This window comes from Neophocaena asiaeorientalis, unplaced genomic scaffold (genome assembly GCF_003031525.2).
Source record: "Neophocaena asiaeorientalis asiaeorientalis breed wild unplaced genomic scaffold, Neophocaena_asiaeorientalis_V1.1 scaffold62, whole genome shotgun sequence".
NCBI classification, from domain to species: domain Eukaryota; kingdom Metazoa; phylum Chordata; class Mammalia; order Artiodactyla; family Phocoenidae; genus Neophocaena; species Neophocaena asiaeorientalis.
Genome location: NW_020175191.1, coordinates 1766467 through 1791283, shown reverse-complemented (window position 1 = coordinate 1791283; position 24817 = coordinate 1766467). Strand labels below are relative to the sequence as shown.

Below are 24817 nucleotides of genomic sequence, written 5' to 3'. Positions count from 1 at the left end.
GGGTGGAGTCTAAATTACTAAAGAGCTCTAAAATTAATAATGTATAATGGCAAAGTACAGAACTATTTAAGTGTCCTGGGGTTGCAAAGCATAGAAATAAAAATGGTCATAGAATGATCCTAGAAAAATCTCTGAAGGAAGTAAGTTTAGGACTGGAATTTGAACAAGTATGGCAAATACTTTAGTTTGGCTATAATGGAGTATCCACATTGGGTACTAACAAAATAAGTTTGCAAAGAGTTTGTAAAGAGTTGAGAAAGTTGTTGGAAGATATCAAATGTTAGAACACAGAAAAACCATAGCAAGGAAAGAACACAATGGTCTCTTGGGTTAATTTCCTTAAAATCCGAATGACCAGAAGTCAATAAATAGCGAAAGTGTTTCTTTTACAAGAAAGCATAAAAGTAACATCAATATAGAATAATTAGTTTGACTTTTAAAGACAAGCATGTCTCCTATTTCAGTACCAACTCAGATCATTATTTACTTCCAGGTTTGGTACTCACTTCATGGATAACGGAGCTAGTTAATAACATAAGACAAAAACTAAAAGGGCATATTCCTACCCCTTAGAAAATAAGATACTCAAACAAAGCAAATGAAAAATCTGCAGCCTATGTCCATACGCATATAATTTTTACCACAGAGGCTGAAGATTTACCTAGATTGAATAAGCTTCTCTATCTTTTTGAACTTCAGCTTTTATTACTTTTTTAAACAAACATACAGCAAAAGATGGAGAGGGGTTTTAGGAAACTGAAACAGAAGTCAAAGGCTAAATTCCTTGAAAGAAAGGAACTGAATGATTCCCTCCCATTTCTCGGCCTGGCATGGGGCTTAGTGCATAGTAGGCGTGTGAGGAACATTTGCTAATTAAATGCAAAGGCCCTGCCAACAAGAGGATTAATGCTTGAAAGAACCCCAAGCTACATTCCTAGACCAAATATCTGAAAATGTTCTCAATCCTACAACATCATACTGTACTTTCCAGCAAGTTCTAAGTGCTAAGCTAACTTTGTAATCCAATCAAATGCAGTAGTAGTACCACATTCTCTGCATTTTGTCTTTGAGGTTTGGGTCCAAGTGTTTTTAGCACAACCAGTTAGCAGCAAAACATATCTAGTTTCCAAAATTCACTTTTGTTCTTATTTATAAGTTAAAATATAATCAAATCATAGCCCTAGACTAATGATAACCTGCATTCTAATCCTAGATCCATCAGTAATTAGCTACATATCCCTGAACATATCACTTTTCTCCAAGCCTCAGAACTGTCGTCTGTAAAATGAGGAAAATGGGCATTTAAAAGTCTTCCTTGGGGAAATATATTAATGACTGCAATTTCCTTTGAAACGCATAAAAATATGATATGTCATAGATAAATATATAATTAAGCAAGAAGAGTAAAAAGTTAAGAAAATGATCTAGGTGGTGGATATACCTACTCCACAGAAAAATACCTGATCAATCCTCCCAAACTCCTGTTTCCTATTCCTGGAAACAGTACCAGTTGCTCAAAGCAAAAAACTAGAAGTTATCCTGAAGTCCTCTTCCTCCCTCACCTGTAAACAATCAGCAAGTTCTATTACTTCCTCCTTCAAAACATCTCAAATCTATGCACTTCATTCCCCTGCCACTACTCTACAGCAGTCCAAGAAAATTCCTCTCATTTAAAAACAATTTTTTAAGCTGTTTAAAAGAAAATAAGCCAGTCTCCTTTCCCTTCCTACCTTAGCTAAAGCATTAAAAGAGAGGTCTAGCTCTCACCTGCTCATAATAAAAGTATAACGTCTGCAGGTCACCTTTCTTAGAAGTACACCTAAAGACAAGTTAAACTGTAGTGATGGTGTTGAGTAGAGAGCATGAGCAGGGGAACTGTTCTAAGAAAGAGACATCACCTTCACTATAATATTGTAGCCCTTGAGCCTTAGGGAATTTATACAATAATAAGCTTTTGTTATCTATCATATTCATTGTTTTAAGAATAAATACTATTTGGCTACCCATAGCATATTAATCCACAATTTAACATATTATAAAGAAGATGATAATTTGAATGAACTGAGATGTTTCCTAAATAACAACATGGATATATTCGTCATTACAATATATATAGGTATGTATATATTAGTTTCCTAGGGTGGCTAGTTATTACAAAAGTACCACAAACTAGGTGGCTTGAAACAACAGAAATTTATTCTCATGGTTCTGGAGGCTAGACGTCCAAAATCAAGGTGTCAGCAGGGCCATGCTCTTAGACTCTGGGTAGTATCCCTCTTTGCCTATTCCCAGTGTCTGCTGGTGGCCATCCACCCTTGGCACTCATCTTATAGCCGTAGCCCTTCAATCCACCTCCATAGTCATATGGTGATCTCCCCTCATGCTCCTGTGTCCCTTCTGTTCTCAAGGGCCCACCCTACTCAGGAGGATTTCATCTTAACTAATTATGTCTGCAAATGGTAGTGCTGGGTGTTAGGACTGCACACTTTGGGGGGCACACAATTCAACACCTAACATACACCTAGGTATATATTGCATTATTACCTAAAGTTACAAACTTTCAACTTGTCACAGTATTATTTACCTTTAAGGTAGACACAAGTATATTTCTGAAGTATGATACTTAATAAGAAGGGCCATCTTCTCTCTGGTACCAATTCTCCAGGACTGTGTTATCGCTACAGGTGAATTAATGACTTCATAAGTACAAGAAAAATAATTAGGTCAGTGATCCCAAATCGTAAATATTCTAAACCTATTATAAACAAGTATGAATAAAGTAATAATGAAATTCCATTAAACTTCACTAAAAGTCCATTTGGATTTATTTGACCAAAAGATGGATTGGGTATTATAATTTCTCCTCTGCCTCCTATTATATCTATTAATACAATAAAACAATTAGTCCTAAACTGTGATATATAAAGTAAAATTACATGTATCAAATCCTGTATTTCTATTTAGTTACATTATTTTAAAAAACAAATAAATAAACAACAACAAACAGGTACTCTTGTTCCCCCTGGTGAAAAGATTCCTAAAACAACTTGATGTAAAAACTCTGGGCAAGGGCTTCCCTGGTGGCGCAGTGGTTGAGGGTCCGCCTGCTGATGCAGGGGACACGGGTTCGTGCCCCGGTCCGAGAAGATCCCACATGCCGCGGAGCGGCTGAGCCCGTGAGCCATGGCCGCTGAGCCTGTGCGTCCGGAGCCTGTGCTCCGCAACGGGAGAGGCCACATCAGTGAAAGGCCCGCGTACAACAACAACAACAAAAAACTCTGGGCAAGAAAGGAACTAAGTGGTACACACAGACTACACTCTAGAACAACTGTTCTTTCGGGAAAATCATTCTGGGCAGTATACGTATGAATATCTCGGTGAGGCTCTACCACTGCTTAAAGAGAGGGGGCTCCACATAAGCACAAAGAAGAAATTATGATCATGTCCCCTCATCTAGTCAGGCCCCCAAAGTTAGAAAATGATCACAGAAGAGCTGTGAGCTTTGAATATAATTTGCACGGATGCCTCTTCTTCAATCACTACCAGTGACCCCGATGGAGAAAAACAGTATCTTAGAAGGTGAAAAGTTTGCAAACTGCAGATAATAAGAAAAAACATACATATTCCCATTTAGTACTTTTGTAGTAATAAAATATGTCTATATTGTTTACTTACAATAAGAGGTTCCTTAATACCTTAAAAGTGCTGATGAAATTCTCATCTGCATTACAACACTTTGACAGTGGATTAATATGCTACAATCACACAATTTTTTTTTTTTTTTTTTTTTTGCGGTACGCAGGCCTCTCACTGTTGTGGCCTCTCCCGTTGCGGAGCACAGGCCCCGGACGCACAGGCTCAGCGGCCATGGCTCACGGGCCCAGCCCTCCGCGGCATGTGGGATCTTCCCAGACCAGGGCATGAACCTGTGTCCCCTGCATCGGCAGGCGGACTCTCAACCACTGCGCCACCAGGGGAGCCCCACGATTTTTTATTCTTTCATTCAGTAAGAGATTATCCCGAAAGATAATCTATTGGCCTTTCAAAGATCTATTTCCAGCTACTATTTTTCTTAATGATTTTTTTAAAAGATAGAGTTTGGTTTACTAAAAGCAGTCCAATTTGAACCTCTAAAACAAGGATATCAAATAAACAGTAAAATATTATCTATCTAGAGACCAGCCTTCTGGAATATTTCCAAATCCAGAAGTAGGGGAGAGAAAAAAAACAACAACCCTTATACACACATGTTCTAGGGGTAAAGAGCAACAAGGACAAACATAACAGAAGATAGAAGAATATCACCGTAGGTTCACATCTGACCCCCTGAGATTGGATAGTCCACCAGGGAGAAGTTAAGGAACACTGCAATTGGCTGGCAGGATCTATACAAGGTCCATTTTTATTTTGGAAAGCAGAGAAGCGTGGGAGAAGCAATCAGAGCAAAGAGAAAACAAAACTGGAACGATGAGCAGAGAGCAGCTGATCAAAGGCAGCTGAGGAGATTGAGGCTATGAGTTACAGACACAGACAGTCCAGATATACAGCTGGCATCTTAACAGTTCCTGAAGGCACAGGCAGGAGCTACACGAATAGAGAAAGATACCACCTATGTCCTGGGATTCTGGCCTTGAGGCTTAGGACATTTACACAATAACAAGCCACCCCATGTACAAGCAAATACAATAGTCTGTGCGTTGTTTACACATGAAAAATACCACAGACTATATATTTTTTTATATATTTATATGAATATACATATTTATAATAGTCACACCTTAATGGAGTTTTCAACCTTATTCTAATGAAATAAAATTTCAGAAATGTTCTATTAAGGTTGGTAACATACAGAAGCGCACAATTTCACATAATTCCAAGAACAGGGAATAAAATAGGGTTGGATCTCTTGGTGACTGGAGCCGTATGATGATTCCAGAATGATTCTGGACCTTGGGAAGAGGAGTCTGTGGCCCTTCCTCTAGTGCTCTGCTATTAACACCACTCAGCCTTACATCAGGTGTCAGTTTTTTCTGAGTACTCATACTTTCTTCTCCCATAATTTTAGTGTGTACACGGTTCAGTGTAGCCTTTCCAACCTTGACTCTGCCTGCCCCCCACACAATCAGTGGTGTGTTTGGTAAATCCTAACAACTCCCACCACAGCAGTGACAACAGTGCAAACGGCTGGGAAGGTACACGCAGTGGCAAACCATTTTACAGTATTAATATTTCTGCCATACAGATAGAATAGACATAAAGAAAGTAGAGAGCACAGATGGTAGTAAAATATAGTGAAATAATAAGGAAATGAGGCGGAGTCTTAAAAAAAAAATAGTTGAACTCAAAGAAACAGTAGAATGGTGACTGCCAGCGCCTGGGGGATGGGGGAAGTGGGCAGAGGTTGGTAAATAGGTACAAACTTTCAGTTTTAAGATAAATACGGTGTGAGGATCTAATGTATAACATGGTGACGAAAGCTGATTAATACTATATTGTATAACTGAAATTTGCTAAGAGAGTAGAATTTAAGTATTCTCACCCACACACACACAAAAAGGTAAATATGTGAGGTGATGGATGTGTTAATTAACTCAGTTGTGAGAATCCTTTCATAATATATACGCATATCAAACCACCACACTGTTCACCTTAAAAATACTACATTCTGTCAATTATACCACTGAAGCTGAAAAATCATAAGAAAATGATTAACTTTGAGTAGCACCTGTTTTAAATATAATTTAGTTAATTATAATTTTATACAACTTATTTTTTTTTAATGGCTGTGTGGGACTACCAACTCACAAAATTCCTGAAAATTTAACAATCAATCTCACGAAACAGTACAGCCAACTCCAGTACGTCACTGCAAAACCTCTCAGCTGAGGTTCCAACCCCAATTGAAAATTCTTTCCTTTTTGTCTTAGTTCAAATCCCCAGGAAAGATTCTTACTGGTCCCATTCATCCTTTTAGGCCACAGAAATCTTAACGTTGCTGACCAGCCTCTGAATTGGTTGCATCAGCTGAGGTGCCTTCCCTGTCCTGGATGCCTGTGGCTTGCAAGGGGAGGTTGAGATCAAGTGATATAAAACACGTCGCAGGAGCAGAGATGGCAGGTAGGACAGACACAAGCTAACCTCGTACAAAGATCACTACAGATGTTAAAAATCCATCGGCCCTAGATCATTCCACCTACAGGCCATTTCAGAAAGAGAAGCTCACAGAAATGACAGTGAGTTATCAAGAAAGGGCTATATTGTATTTAACATACTATATTTAATAAAACGCACTGGGCATCCACCACCTTACAGAATGCCTTCCTGAAATGGTTGGGAAATTGAAAACTATATTTTCCAGGCTCCTTTACAGCTCGTATCCAGGATGAGAATTTGATTCTACCCTTAAGATGCAGGACACAAAATACGGAAGACAGCAGCGAGGCAGAGCCCTGTCAGCCTGTAGCTTTTAGCTGCTCTCAGCTAGCAAAGAAGGTCACAGACATGTCAGTCTCTAGTCTCCAGCTTCGAGGGTGTTGAGGGACAGTGGCAGAAGCAGTAGTGCCAGATTGATCATTCCGGCATCTAATCACTAGTTCATAGGCATCAAGGAGAAGTTGTCACAGCAGTGGCCAGATGCTAAATTTCAAACTTCAAGCGGTTATGATGGCAACAGCAGTGGCTGCTGTGATCCCCTTGATCACAGCGACAGCGGTATTTTCTTGCCGTGGTTTCAGTGGTAACCTCCTGATTGCCACTTTCCTGACTGTGGCAGAGGTGGCAATTCCCATGGCGAGTTCTTCCAAGGTGTCCTGGAAGTCATTCTCAGAGGCCTGGCCTAGAGCCCAGCCCTCCAGCTCCTCCAAAGATTCCCCAAGCAACAAATTCCCTGCATTGCATCCCTTCTGTTTCCTGCACTGAACCCTGACTGATACTGCAAAGGAGTACATGGGGGATTGACTGTATACAGAAAGGTTTTTTTTCATGTCTGCACTCATGCTGTTTTTTCACAGACATAAAAAGGGCCCAAGCAAGATGTCACCATTCCCATCAGTCTCCCCAGAACGGCCACCTCAAGCCCCTTTCTTCAGTTTTGTCTCACACAGGTGATACCTTCTCCTCTGCTGTGGCCAGTTCGCCATAACCTGAGACATCTACCTGCCCTGTACCCAGCAGGAGCACAGTTCCTCAGTTGTGGCAGTTATGTCAACTTTCATTACAGCCAGACAAGCTCAAGGACCCTGAACCAGAAGTGCCCCTGATGGCTCATCCACCACATCCCTGAGCAGTCCCTGGCCCTAAAACTCATCTCCCCCGCACACTGCATCCCCTAGTCAGTCAAGGGGAGGAAAAAAAAACAAAGTATAGCTGGCTCTAAATCAGAGGAATTCATCACCCCTCCAGGGAGAGGCAAGGATGGGACAGGAATAGCAGTCTACCACACAGCAGCACCCATTCAGAAGGACTCTCCTGAAAGCACTGTGAAGAATCCTCCTGATAAGAAAAATTTTTCAAAGCTAAAACAACTAACAGCAAAAAGTACTTAAGTATTCAGCTGTTACACCAGCTAACAATTTTCTGACTATTTAAATCTTAGCCATAAGCTACAGCATTATGGAAGGCTAAAAATGCCCTGAAAACCTGAGGCACGTAACGGTTACAATTCTCTCCTGCGCTCCAACTTCTGGGTTACCACTCTCTCTAATGACACTGATGCATGCTGATGGCCTAACAAACTGAGTCAGAATGCTATACTTAATTCCAAAAGAATGCAGATTTCATAAAGAGACAGAAAATGTTTAACCAGGCTAATTCTTTTTTTTTTTTTTTTCACAAATTTCTTCCAGAAATTCTTCAGCCAGAAACCAAAACAATAAAAGGAGCCTGAGTTCTAGTCCCTGCTCTGCCAGCTTCGTGCTGAGCAGAGTCACCTGCCATTGCTAAACCTCAACTTATTTATCTGTAGACAAAGGGTACTGGCTGGATTGCTATGATTCCTTCCAGTTGAGTGACTGACTTTAAGCCCAACTAGAAAACATAAAGCACAAACACTTGAAGAATAAGAGGTGCCCGTATTCCACAGCCTGCTTTAACTACCTCTTCAAAGGAACCACCTTACTGTGCAGTACTTGAAGGCTGAAAGAAGAGAGATTGACTTGAATACCATGAGTTATTCTTCTGTCTAGCTTGGCTAAGTTTTATTTAAGCCAAGTATACTTTGAACAGAGTCTAAATACTTATTAAAAATTCCTAATTCCAAAACACATTCTTACATTCCTCAGAACATTTTCTAGGCTACTTGTCTCAAGATAAGTGTGCTAACACACACCTTCCTGGGGAGTGAATTTTAGAGCAAGTGAACAGGAAACACAAGAACAAGATATCCTTTCTAGTTTCAAGTACACAATTTTCACAAGTATATTAATCCTAAAAGTATCTGAGCTTTTACATATACCTGCTGAAAATATTTTCTGACAAAGACAGCCAGAATTAAGGCTATCAAACAGATTTTGTTTGATTAGTAATTCTTGGGAACAACTGCTTTACCACGCAGTTGAACTGTAAAGATTAATCTGCACTGCCACAACTTTGTTTAGAAACAGAACCAAGCAATGAAGCTTTTAAGTACTTGCCCAGTGTTTTACTGCATTTAACACCCACTCAAACAATTTAGAACTGTGGGGTTTTTCCTTTTAATAGAGAAAAGGGAAGTAAGAGAGATTTTTCAGATATAATGAAATAATATTCTATCTGGAATGCAAAGAAGGAAGACTCAAAACTGTTTCAGTTCATAGTCCTCCTGTGAGTCTGTCTGACCTTCTACATGCTGATCTTTCCAAACCTCAGTTTTCTCGTGTGTAAAAGGGAGATGATAATCCCCAGCTCATGGAAAGTAACAATACATGAACTTTTTACAGGAATGCATGTATGCCAACACACACATTCTTATAAACCAAATGAGATGGGTGTATAACACCCTGACATATGATGGTTACTCAATAAATGGCAGCTAGCATTATCATGACAAGTCCCCAAGTCAGAATATTCCTATTAGACTTACAGCAAGGTTGTCAACTTAGAGTTGCCACCAAAGGGAGGTTGATGTGTCACTTCACTTATCAGCATTACATTGTGAGATAGCTCTAGTTAGCAAATCTAACTCTATTCAGAGGGAACTGAATCATTAGCATGTACATTCCAACTTAAATCAAACACTGAAATCAGTGAATAGTATCCTTAGCTAAAATTAATAATATTTTACAAAGTGTTCTGCCAAAAGCTACAGAGGCTCTGTGAGGAAGACTATATTAGTTTAACAGATTTTATGACTTAATATATGGAATTAATATTGGAGAACTCTGGTCCTAACAAGCTTCTGAAGTAGGAACTGAAATTGTCCAAATATCGTCTAAAGATACTCCAAGAGGGACATAAACCAACCTAAAAATCAAAGCCCCTGCTACGATTCTTATTGACAAATCACACCCAATTCCATGGATGTTTGTTTTTTTGCACAGTAAGTGTACTTACCAATAACCTCCCAACATTTAACATTCACTAAAGGTTCAACTATCAGACAACACTTGGCAAAACTGCAAAACTCCTACTGTATATGTCACACAGAAAGTGAAGGATGTTAAAATTGTTTTTATGGCAAAGTTGAAGACATTAATACCATAATTAGACTATAAAAATAGCGAGAAAAGATATTCAGAGTACCCGCCCCTCTCTTTCAACCCTCCACCTCTACTCTAAGTACCTCTGTGGAGGCAGGAAAAAACTTAACAAAGGTGGGTTCGACTTTATCCTACAAGTACAAGTAACTTTTTTGGTGATTAAACAGATTCATATTTCACTCTTAAGCAGTGTTTCAAATTTAAGAGTCAGTGAAGTAGTTCCTTTATGTATAACTTCTATGAGATCACGCTTAAAAGGTAATATTGGGGAGCCCTTAGAAATAACACAATAATAATTCAGTCTTAATTTATGTTTAAAAAAGACCATTGTTTTAAAAGCAAAACATCTTAGAAAGCAACTGGTTTAGGGTTTCACTTTCAAAATGGTACAACATTAAGTTTTAAAAACGGCATTAACGGGGCTTCCCTGGTGGCGCAGTGGTTGAGAGTCCGCCTGCCGATGCAGGGGACACGGGTTTGTGCCCCGGTCCGGGGAGACCCCACATGCCGCGGAGCGGCTGGGCCTGTGAGCCATGGCCGCTGAGCCTGCACGTCCGGAGCCTGTGCTCCGCAACGGGAGAGACCACAACAGAGAGAAGCCCGCGTACCGCAAAACACAAACAAACAAAAAAACTGCATTAACTAGACTAATTTTCTCAATGTCAAAGATAATTAAATGATCCTCCAAAGTATTCTATCTACCTAAGAGCAAGCAGCATTGATTTAGCGGATCTTATTTGATATAAAAAATTCAAAGAAAACTGAAGAAAAACCCAAGCTGCACTTTTAAATTATGCACATTAAGGTAGCAACACCTCAATTTTTTAAAGAGCCTGCATTTAAAGAAAGCAGTTTTTAGATAAAAACATCAAAAATGATAATTGATAAAAATATATCAAAAATGATAAATATTTGAGTAAAATAAATGCCTCAGTTGCAGTCTACAGCCAATATCTGGTCTTTAAAAATGAGAGCTTTATGACAACCGTGTACTGTTGTTGGCTTCAAAGTAGGAGAGATTAAATGTTTTAAAAGAGGCCATTTCCTGCAGTGCTGTCTCCCCAGCATCCATCTTTTGAGGAACTACCCCTCCCTTATCTCTTGGAGTTCTGGTACCGTTATTAATCACACTATACTTTCCCTACCCAGCTGCAAAAGCGGACATGTCACCAAGGCCTGACCAATCAGGATACCCATGGCCCTCTCTCCACAATGGATCTGTGATGAGCACAAGGCCAATCAAAGTCTCAACATAAGATGTGATTTGTTATTGGAGTCCAGAAAAAAGATGAGAAGCTTTAAGGACTTTGTATGACTTGGGGGGTTGAGAGCCACCTTTCCTGCTACCCAGAGTGGAGCTCAGAAAGAGGCCAACCTGGAGGAAAGAAAGTCAAGAAACAGTCCTTGAGAACATGAGTTTAGCTCTTACTGTCCAATGCCTGGGTTTTCATGCACATAAGCCAATACATTTCTTCTTAGCCTAAGAAGTGTTTCTGTCAGGATTCTCAGTACAGAATCCTTACCAATACAGAAACTGACATGAATCGAAATTTCTTTTTCTTCCTGCTGAAATCTAAGCTATAAAAAACAAAGCCAATTTAACACAGTTCTATTTAAGTTCAGAAATAGAGCATTTATTAATAAATGCTTGTTTTTTCTCCCTTTTGGAGTATTTTCATTTCATAAAACTACTTCTGTTAAATGTCATCATGTATAGTAAAATCCCATTTTTCACAGTCACAGGTAATTCCCAATCAGAACAACAATGAGATACAGGGTTACCTCTCACAAACTTCCCTGAAGCAAGAAAAATAATTACGTGTTTTAAATTATCTGCAAAAAAAATACAGCAAAGGGCCTAAGATGCCAGAAATTTTTAATTAAGTAGATCAGTTACTGTTCATATTGCATACCCAAGACGGGAAGAAGGAAAGCTGCTAAACAGAATGCATCCTAATTATTAAATCTGAAGCAAAATATCTTTCCAATTCCCATTACACAATATTAAAAACCCCAAACCCCAAATAAACTATAACAGAAAAGTTTAACCCTCTATATTTCTTACTGAGTCTCTCAATAGCATTAAGCTCCTTACCAGCATTATTTATAGAAGAAAAAACATTTCAATTAAAAAAAAAAAACTTATAGGAGACAATTCATAACGGAACTACCTACACATTTAAACAATATGATTTTCCCTGTATTTTCCAATTATTCTATAATGTGGGTTTTGTGCTTTTACACACATGAAACACACACAAAAACTCCTGATATGGACTATACCATAGACCTTTCTGTACTGAACATTCTTGCCCCGTGTTTTGCTCCTCCTCTGCTTCTTACCTACTACTGAGAGGATCTTAATTCCACTCAACCAAGATATCCATCTTTCAAAGCCAGGCTGAGTTCAAAACTCTTCATAACCCCCTCCCCAACTATCCAAGTCAGAAAATAAGCACTGGTGGTAAAGACTCTAACAAGACATTAAAAAGAATGTACCCTTTCTTTCACTTCATGTACACATTTAACTTCTATAACTCACTATGCATACCCAGGTGAGGATAATTTCTCCGAATTAAAAGATAGGTATTTTTTGTAAAATATATCTCTTTAATGCAAGCAAACTACTTCATCTGGTGTTCAACAAAAATATAGCAATTGGTTCCAGCACAGGTGGAAAAGCAGGCATGTAAGACTCAGCCTAAAAATGGTACAATACAAACACAATGTATAAAATACACAACTGTATTGTAAAATACACTGTAAATAGAACACAGATACAATGTATTTTAAGGGCAATTTAAGCTTGAGAACTTTTCAAAAGATAATTTTGTTTATATTTGATTTCCCTCTTTTTGTCATGACTTGAGCACCCTTTCTCTCCAAGATGCAACTCCACACCACTTTTTAGAACAGCATGCTGAACAGCCAATTAATTATCCCAGTTTCTGCCAAAATTCATACTAAAACTTACCTAAAGAGTTTTGTTTAAGTACTGGGAGAAAAGTGGAAAAGGTAAAATCCTTACTACAGGTATTGCTCACCAATGAATCATGAAGCTCCCAATAAATCGAGAGCTTCCTGAAAACAGAGGCCATTTCTGACTCATTTTTATATTTTATGTTTTTATATCACCAGTGCTAGCTCTCACAGTGGGTTCACCACTAAATGAGAAGGGAATGAATGTGCGCCAGTAATAGAACTTTTATTTTTTCTCTTTATAAAGTAAAATAAACACTTTTGGGAAAACATTCCGACTAATATTTGTTCAAGGAGAAGAGCAACGAACTTGCCTCTCTTCCCCCACAAACAAATCTCTCACGACACCAGCCTCCGAGCTACTGAAAATCTTACCCTTAAGAACAGTTTTAAATTAATGGCATTCATTCTCCCTACCAAAATGTAGTATTGTAAGGAGATTATTTCTCAAAATTTTAGAAGAGAAACAAAACTAATTATAGAAGACACAGTTCTAGTCTTCAACACCAAAAGTTATCCTTTGTCGAATCAAAACCAACCAAAAACTGACTTGGAAATTGGCAGAGTTTGAAACTGGTGGGTAATATTGAAGTGGTTCATAAAAATGAAGTTCTCCTGCAACACACTCCCCAAACACTAAGTGCCCACAAAATTTACGAGCACTTAGGGGTTATATAGTAAACACATTATATGAAACTATTCACCTGAGATTATGCACTGACTTCATAAATCAGATACTTGAACAAATGAAGGAGATTTGTTTTACCATATATGCGTGTGTGTGTGTATGTATAAAGACCAGGAAAAAAAGAAAAAAACACTGAAATGTGTCTCATAACAAGACGTTTTATGAAGTACATCCCAAGATCTCAGAAGGAAAACAATTTATATTCCTCAGGAACACAGAGTTATGTTCCATAAAAATCAGTTTCAGCATTAAACTGAATAAAATAAAAATGATTTGAAAAGTAAAAGAGCCAAATGTTAAGAGTTTGTTTGTTCTGCCACTGTGGTATAAGCCCAATAGTCATCTGAATTGAAGGTGCCAATGAATAGAGTCCAGAACCCAAACCTTGAGTTATTAAAACCAACTTGAGACCCCAAAAATTGTTACCAAACTTTCAAAAAGCAGGAAAGTTTCAAATTTAAGGTTTATCAAAATTTGATACTATTTTCCCTAACAAAGGGGCTGCCTCACCCAGTCTCTTGTTTCTATTGTTTAAGAAAAGGTATCGAGAATTTTTTTGTATTGCAAACCTCCAAGGCTAGCAATTTCTCTCACCCTTCCCTTCTTTAAATGTTACAACCACCTAAAAAGAACTCACCACAAGTCCCAAATAACCCACTAAACCAAAAAGAGTAATAAAAAGATCCAAAAGTTAAGAGAATAAAGGGGTAGAGTTATTCATTATTGGCATAACATAAACATCCTTACCTAAATAAAGACGTTAAAAAAAAAAATCCTTACTTGAAAGCATTTTGTAATGTTTCTTCACCAATGGGGAAAGTATTTCTAGGAATGTGCTCATTTTAACAAAATTCCCTTATAAACTGGATGCCTCAGTCAGTGGTGAAGACTTTTACCTACATTTAATTAACATTAAACAAGATTCAAATTAGCTTTTGTTTAAACAAACTGAAAGATTGTTCCTCATGATTTTTATCTCTAGATATAGTATCAGACAGGGTAGAAAATGCACTATGTGCATAAAGCAGTAGACAAGGACTTCATATACTTACTGTGTCAATACTTAATCTCTGGAATAAAGTCCACGTAATTTACAACCACTGAAAATGTGTGTTTAAGGTATATGAAGCAAGTATTCCATAAAACTCTGCACAATCATAGTTTGGGGAATTTTGGAATAAAATTAACTGCTTCTATCATTAATCAGAATAGAAATTGTTTAAAAATATACTCTGAAGTAAAATCAAAGAAACTAATCCTGGTCACAGGACTATATCATGAAACAATTCCACCAGAGGTCCAAGGTTCATTTTCCTTTACTACAGGGAACATACAAAGTTCAAATTCAAGTGAAAACTTTTCTCTTGCAGAAAAATAAATGACAAGGTTGTAATTAAGAAACAGGTGACAATCTGAGCCAAGAATTAGGTGGAGCAGGAAAGTACTGAATGCTAAGTACTACATTAATAATAAGAATTCAATGAGAAATTTCCTAATTCTCTCACAAAAGGCTCAGATTAGGAACCATATTTTAAAGAGTTACTTTCAAATCTCCATTAAAGATTAGAACAAAAGAAAATAAATAAATAAAACCCCAAGTCAAAGCGAAAGATAGTCACTACCAGAAAGAACCCTTGTTAAATCATCTGGGTGAGGGTACTGGCTTTGGCTGAGCTACCTTTAACATCTACTAGATGAAAGGAGAAATCAAGAAAGAAACGGCGCTACACCAGTCATGTCCTACAGTCCAGCTCATCCTTCCACGGTGGACTCTGTCAGAAGACAATAGGAGGTCACTACCCACTAATAATACATCTTACAGAAATGGCTGAATCTACTCTTGCACTGTGCTAGTTTCTAAATGGCATGTTATAACTATAATTTAATAAAGAGTTATTAATCAAGACAAGAGACAGAGTGCTAATAAGTACACTTTAAAATACCTTATTAAATTGAAAAATCCATTTCTCTCACAAAGTTTAGATAAAAGGAGAGGGAAAAAAACCTCCAATGTGCAGGGCAAGTTACTTTTTAAATTCCCTTACTCTGTATTTTCATACTTTTCAAATTTAATCCCAACAGTATAAAATCTCTGTCTCCTCTGGAGATAATATATATGCTGTTTATAATCACACTCAAAGTTTTACAAATAACCTCTTCAAGTTCTTAGTTTCTAATATTTAAAGTCATATGCTTAAACCTGCAAAAATCTTGCTACTTTATAGCAAATGTTGTTTATGTAAAGCCATTTAAGAAACAATTTAATATAATGCCTAACATGAGGCTATTAAGAAACAAAGAATGCTATTTTTCAAAGAAATCAACAACTTGCTTAGAAACAAGAATATTAGTCTCAGATGACATATAGTGGTATCCTTTAGGAATTACTGAAGCAGAGTGTATCTTTAAAAAATAGGTGTACTATTCAGAACTTTTATTATTGATTACAAAATGTGCTATACCCAGTACACTTTATTTTGGCTAAACATTTAAAATAGGACAGTATGCAAGAGGGAAAATTTTTATTACTACAAAAATGTCAACTACATTTTGGGGCTTTTTTTTTTTTAAAACACAGTTAAGTAACATCACTGAATACACTCTAAACTTTAAATTATTTTCTTAAATTTTATATAAAGGCTGAGAAAATGAATAACATGCGGACCAGACTAATATCAACGAAAGACACATTTTCCCAGTCTTCTAAAAGAATCACAATAACTTGAGAATATATCAACTTCCTCCTCTATCATCTTTTAAACTATTTTTGAAAATAAGTTATACTCTCATATATGCCCCCAACTAATCAAAACAAAACACAAAGCAATGATGCAAATGTTCTCATTACTCCCTAACTCGTGGGATTTGAACTAAATTGCACTTAGACCAGTAATGCTGTATATACAGTATTTTGCATATTACAGAGAGTGCCTGACTGGCTGAATTATAGCCCCCAAAGCCTTTCCTCTACCCTTCACATATGGCTCTAAAAGTTTGAATTAAGAAAGAATTTTTTAATTCAAAATATATATATATATATACAGAAAAAGATGTTTGAAGTCTGCCAAAGTTTTTAAAATTAATAATAAAAAGAAAACCTCACATAAACCCATAAGCTTAAAATGAATGTGATAGAATAGATCATATGCAGAAAATCTTAAGATTGCAGGGACACGTGAGTGTGTGTGTGTATACATCCACAATACACACACATATGGATATTGCAGCACAACCATCAGTTCCCATTAAGCCTAAGGACTACTAAAGAGATATTTCTAAAGGGAGCTGCTGATAAAGAAAAAAAAAAATGTGAGGGAGACAACATGTTAAATTTTTCTCCAGAATTTTCTAGCATTTTGCAGTGTAGAGATGGACTGATTTTTCTAGCCCAAATCATAATTAAGCAGACCATTATATTTTGATGCACTTTATATTCAGTAGAACACATTCAGAAAAAATAGTTTGATTTCTATTAACGTTGTAGTCATAATTCTCTCCCCTACAAACATCTCAGGAAACAATTACATTCTGCCAATGGTGAAACCACCAGCGATGCTGTCAACAACAAACACGTGAGGGCTATTACCTCCTATCAGATATCACTGTGCGCAGTCTGATCAATGCTTTGAAACTGGCAAGTATGCCATAAACGTAACGAGCTCTGCAGCAGATTTTACTGGCATAAAAGACACCTGGGCAACAGGGGCCTTTGCAACCCACCACTTCAACAAAATTCCATAAAATCAAAGATTCACAAAAGATTTTACTCCTAGGAGGCACCTAGGTCTTCTTTGGAAACCCAGACTATTCAACAGCTCCCTGCAAGAACACACCATTCTGCCACAAATCGCATATTGCACACCATCGGTACCCAGACACCTGAACCACCTGGGCTGACAAGTTAGGCTGTCAGCTCGGAGGTATTGCTAGTGTGCAAGAAACACTGAAGCAGCTAAGCTCTCCCAGGTACACTAGGTGGTAACCTTGGCACCAAGTACCTTTAGTAGTAAAGATCTTTTCCCCTATTACAAAATGCGCTAAGACTGTTCCAAAGAAAATGTTACAATCCTGAGGACCTCTTCCACAAAGGAGAGCAGAAAAAGGCTGGTTTTTTCCTCTAGTCAAAAACTGCGGTGGGTGATGGAGCTACAAATTAAGGAAACCCAGCTTCTGGTGGCAATCCTGTGACAGCTAGCAGAGCAGCCCCGCCAAGCCAGAGCTCAGTTTTCCTACCGGCAAAATGGGAATCACCACCGCCACCCCTCCCCCTCGACAGGGAGCCCGGCACACCCAGGAGGTCTAAGATTACCCCGGACGACAAGCGGTGGGGTGGGGCCGCCGCTCCACAGACGCCCACCCCGGACTCCCCCCACCCCGCGACAGAAAGGCAGGGCTGGCGTACCTGGCTTCACAGTCTTGAGACGGATGGGTTCGCGGAAGTGGCGGATGACAGCCAGGGTGTCCCTGTTGGTGAGCCCGCTGACAGGCGTCCCGTTCACCTCCAGCAGCACATCCCCCGGGCTGGGCGCCTTGCCCGAGACGACGCAGCAGGTGCCCCCGCCTGGCTCCTCGCGGAGCCGCCCCAGGTAGGGGAACTCGCCGCGCTCCGCGCCGCCCCGGATCTCAGCGCCCAAGTCGCCCGGGGGCCCGGCCCAGGACACCGCGCACTCCTGCACCTTGCTGAGCCAGTGCTTCTTCTTCTTCAGCGTCTTCGACATCCCGAACCCCGCTGCATGCGCAGAAGCGCGCGTATACCCGTAGCAGGATCGATCGTGGCCGCTGCGGAGCTGGAGCGCTGAGACCAACGCCTGCCCAAGCTGCCAGGAAACTGCCGCTTTCAAACCCGCCGCAACCTCCTCCTCCTCCCTCTTCCCTTCCCCCCGCCCTCGCCCATCCCTCATCCAGAGCCCCGCCCCCTCCCGCCGCGCGGCGCCCGGCGCGCTGCCGTCATGGGCCAGGCGCTTGGGAACGAGCCCCGCACTCGACTCTCTCGCCGGGGATTGGCCCCCGGCGGGCAAGAGGCGGACCCTTGACGAGAACGAGAACCACCTATTGGTTAGTGAGAGTGGAGGAGGCGGGCACTAGGATGACTGAAGTTTAAAGGGGGTGGAAAAAAGAAGTTTGAAGAGTGAGGGAGGGAGAGAGGAGGGGCTGGGGAGGGGGACCAGCTCCAGATTGCAGGGCTGAGAGAGGCCCTCTGTGCGGCGGCCGGAGCCAGGAAAAAACTCGGATAGGAAGAGCAACCGAACATCCCGAGTTGGAGGCGTGGCTGGCAAGCCGGGCGGAGTGAGGGGAGGAGCTTGGAAGCCTGCACCGGGCACAGAGAAAAGCGGGTGTACTTTGAAGGGGAGACGAAGTGCTGAGTCCCAAGGCAGAGGTGGCGGATCCTCGGGGTGGCCAGTTACAGCCGACCACTTACAATGAGTGGATGTTTCTCGTTCGTTCATTTCTTCAACGGAAGTTATTGAACGCCCATTGAGGCAAGGACTCCGGAGTCTGGTTGATGGAAGGTAAAATAGAGTCCTGCATACTGCTGCTGTGTGACCTCACGCATATTAGACAACCTCTCTGAGCCACGGCATCCTCGGCTGATAAGTGGAGATAATTATACCCTTCCAAGTTGTGAAGATTACATGAGGTACCTATAAAACATCAGTGTAGTGCCTGACAGGGGGTGGGTACTTCTTACCCTTTAGTGGCTGAGGAGGAGTAGGATGACTTTATCAGACATTGTGCTAGATACTGGGGTTCAGGGATGAAGAAAACGGAGGCCCTGCTTTCTAGGAGGTCACAGTCTAACAGGAGAGACTGACAAGTAAGACTGCTTGAGATGAGGTGGGGTGGGGTAGGGTAGAGGTGGATTAGAAACTAGCCTAGTAGCTAGCAGACCTGGGCTGGAGTCCTGGAATGCTGCTTACTTGTTGTTTGACCTTCACCAAATCTCAGTTTCAAGTTTAACTCACCTGTAAAGGAGGTGGAGCGAGAACTAACAGTGAATAAAGGACATCTTAGATCCCTTCCAACACTAATTTTTCACAAACAGTTCTTGAGCTTTCTCTCCTCCCTGACTTGGCTCACACTCTCCCCTGTCTTTGTATTTAAAACAATTCTATCCATCCTCAGCCCAAATGCCATCTCTTCCAGGTCGCCTTCTCTGATACCTTGTCCTCAGGTGGAAAGTGTTTTCTCTGAGCTATGATACTTTCACTTTTGCAGTATGACACTTATTTATGTAGTGTCCTGTCTCCTTTTAATGGTTGGGGAAAGCCCTTATTTAAACTATGAATAACTCCACAGTATCTCACCACATCTCAGATAAATTGGCCCAAGCTTCAACAGCAGCAGTGATTTTGTTCACACCATTGTATCAGTCAGGGCCTAGGCAGGAAACAAACGGTACTTTCAAAGATGTAGACAGGGTGTGGGAAACCACAAGAGAAATGTGGAACCCTGGGGCTATAAGCACCTAGAGCTATAGAAGCAAGGGGAGGGAACAGTTACCAAAACTCATCACAGAAAGGGCAGCCTGACAGGAGCCTGTGACCTTCAGTCAGGGATGCAGTCAGCCTAAGTAATCACCCAAGGACAAAGCTGGAGGATTGATCTCTCACCTCCCTCCTCCATCCTCCTGCTGGTACATCCCAATAACCAAATCCAACCAGGAGCCAGAGGGCAAGAGAGCCTTTTGAAGCAGTCCCTATCAGTCAATCACACAGAGAAGAGGAAGCAGCCCATCTGGAGAGAAAAAGGGAAAATACCTAGCACAGACATCATGTGGATTGCTCAGATTTACCCAGATCTGAGGCAAAGCTGGAGTATTTTTTTCTGAACTACTACCTACGTTAACAGATTCCTGGGTGAAGTCGTGATAACCTCCACCTCATTTATTTTTGCAGCAGTTCTGGGAAAACACCTTCCCTGCCCAGATTTTATCCATCAGGATACCTTTGGCCACGAGGAACAGAACATCTAACAGTAGCTTAAAGCATGGGGTTATTTATTACATCTTTTAACATGCGGTTCAGATGAAAGTAGTCTCGGGATTAGTTCAGCAGCACAATCATATCATTAAGGACCCAAGCTCTTTTTGTGCCTGCTCTCTAACATCACGTTCATGTTGGCTTTTATCTCCAGGCTTGTCATCTCTAGATTGCAATGCGGCTGCCACAGCTCCAGAAATCACATCCTCAGAGGTCATTGTACAAGCAGGAAGGGAGGAAAAGGCACCACTGCTCCCATTTTTATGAAGGAGAAAAATCTTTCCCAGACTGCCCCCCACTCCATAGAATCTCCCTTATTGGCCAGAAAATGGTCACGTGCCCATTGGAGACCAGTCACTGACAAAAGAAAATGGTATTGCCACAGTTCATTAATTATGAGTCACGCCCAAGCAAAATAGGAGTTCTGTTTCAGAGGAGAAAGAGGGAATGGTTGTTAAGTAGGCACCCCAACAGTGTCTGCCACATGCCTTAACCAAGAATAAGTTATATTGACTCTTTTTTTTAATTTATTTTATTTATGTATTTTTGGCTGCATTGGGTCTTCGTTGCTGCGTGCAGGCTTTCTCTAGTTGTGATGAGCGGGGGCTACTCTTCATTGCGGTGCACGGGCTTCTCATTGCCGTGGCTTCTCTCGTTGCGGAGCACGGGCTCTAGGCATGTGGGCTCCAGTAGTTGTGGCATGTGGGCTCAATAGTTGTGGCTCACGGGCTCTAGAGCGCACGCTCAGTAGTTGTGGTGCACAGGCTTAGTTGCTCCGTGGCATGTGAGATCTTTCTGGAGCAGGGCTTGAGCCCATGTCCCCTGCATTGGTAGGCGGATTCTTAACCACTGTGCCACCAGGGAAGCCCATTGTATTAACTCTTAACAGAAAACTGCAGTGATCAGGAGCTTGAGCTCTGGAGTCAGACTGGAAATCTCAGCTTTTCTACTTACTAGCTCTGTGATCTTGAGTAAACTTTAATCTTACCTAGCCTCGGTTTCCTTATCCACAAAATGGTTATAATAAGAGTACTCACCTGAGTTGTGAGAACTGAATGGCGCTATTTGAGTCAAGCAAGCACTTAACATGTGGTCATATAAACGAACACTCAAGTGACTTTAGTTTGTGCTAAATAGTAATATTTGTGACAAGGCCAAAGGCATTGCTAAATCACCTTTATAACTCTGTAAATATTCAACTCACTCATCTTAGTAAGCTTAGGTTCAGTTTTAAAATAGTCTAGAAATAAGCTGCCCACCCCAGTGAATTAATTCTGGTAGGATACGATTCTGGAAATTACTACATAATTAAAGGAGTCATATTGCAAATGTCTCTCTCTAAAATGGCACCTAACCAAATAATCAGATCATATCCGTATTTATCATTGTTTCCCAAACCTAATGGTTGGCTTGATAGTTGTGATTTCCATAGGGGAATATTAATAAGCTAAATAATATGGAACCTGGTTTAACAACAATAAATGATACAGTTGAATATGATGATCTCCAAGGTTTCTTTGGGCTACCTCTATCCATCTAATCTATGGAGATAAAGATAGGTGTGTTTCAATATGCAGAACACATGAATTAGGTCCCAAGATGGCTACAGTGGCTCCCAATAACAATATCCAATGACTGAAAGGAGTGTCTCTCCCTTCCTCATTTCATTTTAGTAGATCAAGGAAACCTTTCCCCAAAGGCCCCAGCAACACTTTCCCTCCAGCTCATTGGCTGGATTTGCCCAAATGCCCTTTCCTAAACTAAAGATGCAAAGGGTAATGAAATACTTTTATCCAGTTTGCCCCTCTAGTGCTCAGAGGGGGATCCAGTGTCTTGTAAGCTGTATGGCTGCACAATACCTGAACACAGTTTGGCGGGGAGGAGGTCTTTTAGCAAATATGAAGGGGAGAGATTGCTCGATTTGCTTCTAATTTACATACACTCACACACACATACACTGTTTGACAAGGTGGAAAGTTTTGTTTTATAATATTGCCAACTGTTCCTAATGAGAGTTAAGTATACCCTGTAAGTGGAAAACTTCAGAATGGCAAGTATAAATTCTCAAATTTTCTCAGATGACCCGTGCTTAGTTACTCCTTTGTACAAGCAGAGATGCATCATATCGAGGTTTGTGTGCTGACAGCTCCAGGGAAATCACTCACATCAGAGTCTCTGTGAATAGTGCCCCTGGAGTCGTGTGTGGCACTGTGCCAAAGCGAGGCAGGTGTAGAGAGAAATTTTTATTTATTTTTATATTCTCACTATTTCTTTCATGGAAACCTGAATCTCTAGTAACAGTCAATCAAATCATCATATTTAAGAATGAAGTCTTTCTTAAGTATTAAGGTGGCAGAGGGTAGGGGAGAAGTGGAGTGGAAAGATAAAACAAATATTTGCCTTCTATACAGAATACAGGAACATTTATCCTGTTCTTATTCCCCCAGATGATAATAAAATCATCTTGAATTTTAAAAATTCTGATCCACAAAATCTTTCACTGCCTTAGAAAATGTTCATACTGACCTGTATTGTGGAAATTATATATGTAATGCAGCCTAACATGAATAGCCTAACTGAATTTGGGATTAATTATCCTATTGTATCTTTATATTTGATTAGCATTTTTATTTGCCGAGGCCTATGGGCTAATTTGTATGCTAATGCTATATATATGCTCACTTATGAAAGCAAATACATGGAAAATTTTCTTTCAGTTAGACAAACTAACTTATTGTTAAAATCTGTATCACTATGTTTCATACATAAATGTGCATTTTTGCCCATAAGTGCACTTACCTGCAAATGACCAAATGCATCCAGCCCAGATTCACAGAACAGGAACATTCAGAACCAAGTGCAGTGCCCACATGCTTTGAAAGGGGGGTTAGTTAAGCAGTCAAGTGTCAAGTTTGCCAGACAAAGCAGGACAAAGAGAACACTGAATGAAACAGAAAATACCAAAGTAAACCATCTTTTATATTACAGCTTAAATACAACCTCCTGCTCAAGACCAGCCTTGAATTCCCACAGCTGGGTGTCATTTGGATGTCATCTCATCCTTCTCCAAAACCAATAGCATGTTGTCGCTATGTGTTTTCCAGTAGACCTCAAGATCCTTGAGGGCAGGGTCCCTTTCTGATTCATTTGTGTAACCCCATCGGGCTGGGCCCTTTATCTTTAGTGACCACTCATTCATTCATTCGTTCATTCATTCAAGTACCTGTTATGCACAGGCATTGTTTCAGGTGCTGGTTTACAGCAATGAACAGATGTACAAGGTCCCTCCTTTCATGGGGAAGAAGACAGTGTAGGGGAGGAAAACGTTTTCCTCAACCCTCTTAGGGTCCCTGGCTGGATCTGAAAATTAAACTGGCAAAGACAGATTAATAGGAGAAAAATATAGAGGACTTCCCTAGTGGTCCAGTGGTTACGACTTCGCCTTCCAATGCAGGGGGTGCGGGTTCAATACCCGGTCGGGGAGCTAAGATCCCACGTGCCAAAAAACCAAAACGTAAAACAGAAGCAATATTGTAACAAATTCAATAAAGACTTTAAAAATGGTCCACATCAAAAAAATCTTTAAAAAGAAATAGGAGAAAAGTATACAAATTTATGTAATATAAGTTTTGTAATATTCAGAAATGAAGACCAGAAGAAATGGTAAGCCTGAGTGTTTTTATGCTATTGATGAACAGTGGCAAGTCGTGGGAAAATATGATAGGGCAAAGAGGATGAGCTAAGTGTAGTAAACTGGCGGAATTTAGCAAGGCCTGTCTGCTCAGATTCTTTCCTATTATCTGTCCATCTTGGATACGAGGATGTTTCTTTTCTGCAGGCATAGGGAGGGCACCTCTCACCTGAGGGTCAAATGAGCTGTTTCAAGGATGAAGGCCAGGGGGACAGCGAGAACTTCCTGCTTCTGCCAGTTTCTTCAAACTCCTTCAGCTTAAAATATTCAATATGCCAAATTGCCATATATTGGGGTATTGTGTCCCGAACCCTAGGAATAAAGACGTAGATGTAGAGAATGGACTTGAGGACTCGGGTAGTGGGAAGGGTAAGCTGGGACGAAGTGAGAGAGTGGCATGGACATATATATATACTACCAAATGTAAAATAGATAGCTAGTGGGAAGCAGCCACATAGCACAGGGAGATCAGCTCGGTGCTTTGTGACCACCTAGAGGGGTGGGATAGGGAGGGTTGGAGGGAGGGAGACGCAAGAGGGAGGAGATATGGGGATATATGTATAGCTGACTCACCGTTATAAAGCAGAAACTAACACACTATTGTAAAGCAATTATACTCCAATAAAGTTGTCAAAAAAAATAATACATACGTAAGCTTCAAAAAGAAAAAGCAGGGCTTCCCTGGTGGCGCAGTGGTTGAGAGTCCGCCTGCCGATGCAGGGGACACGGGTTCGTGCCCCGATCCGGGAAGAGCCCACATGCCGCGGAGCGGCTGGGCCCGTGAGCCATGGCCGCTGAGCCTGCG

General features: G+C 40.4%; 1 protein-coding gene across 2 annotated transcripts in view; it reads right to left on the bottom strand.

Moving 5' to 3' along the window:
• The window catches only part of MAGI3 (membrane associated guanylate kinase, WW and PDZ domain containing 3), a 259858-nt gene extending 241799 nt beyond the window's left edge, over positions 1-18059 (bottom strand). For both annotated transcript variants that reach the window (XM_024764789.1, XM_024764790.1), the window contains exon 1: positions 17744-18059. In XM_024764789.1, the coding sequence (XP_024620557.1) occupies positions 17744-18059 (316 nt within the window). The remainder of the gene's footprint in view (positions 1-17743) is intronic.
• Between the last annotated feature and the right edge of the window lie 6758 nt (positions 18060-24817).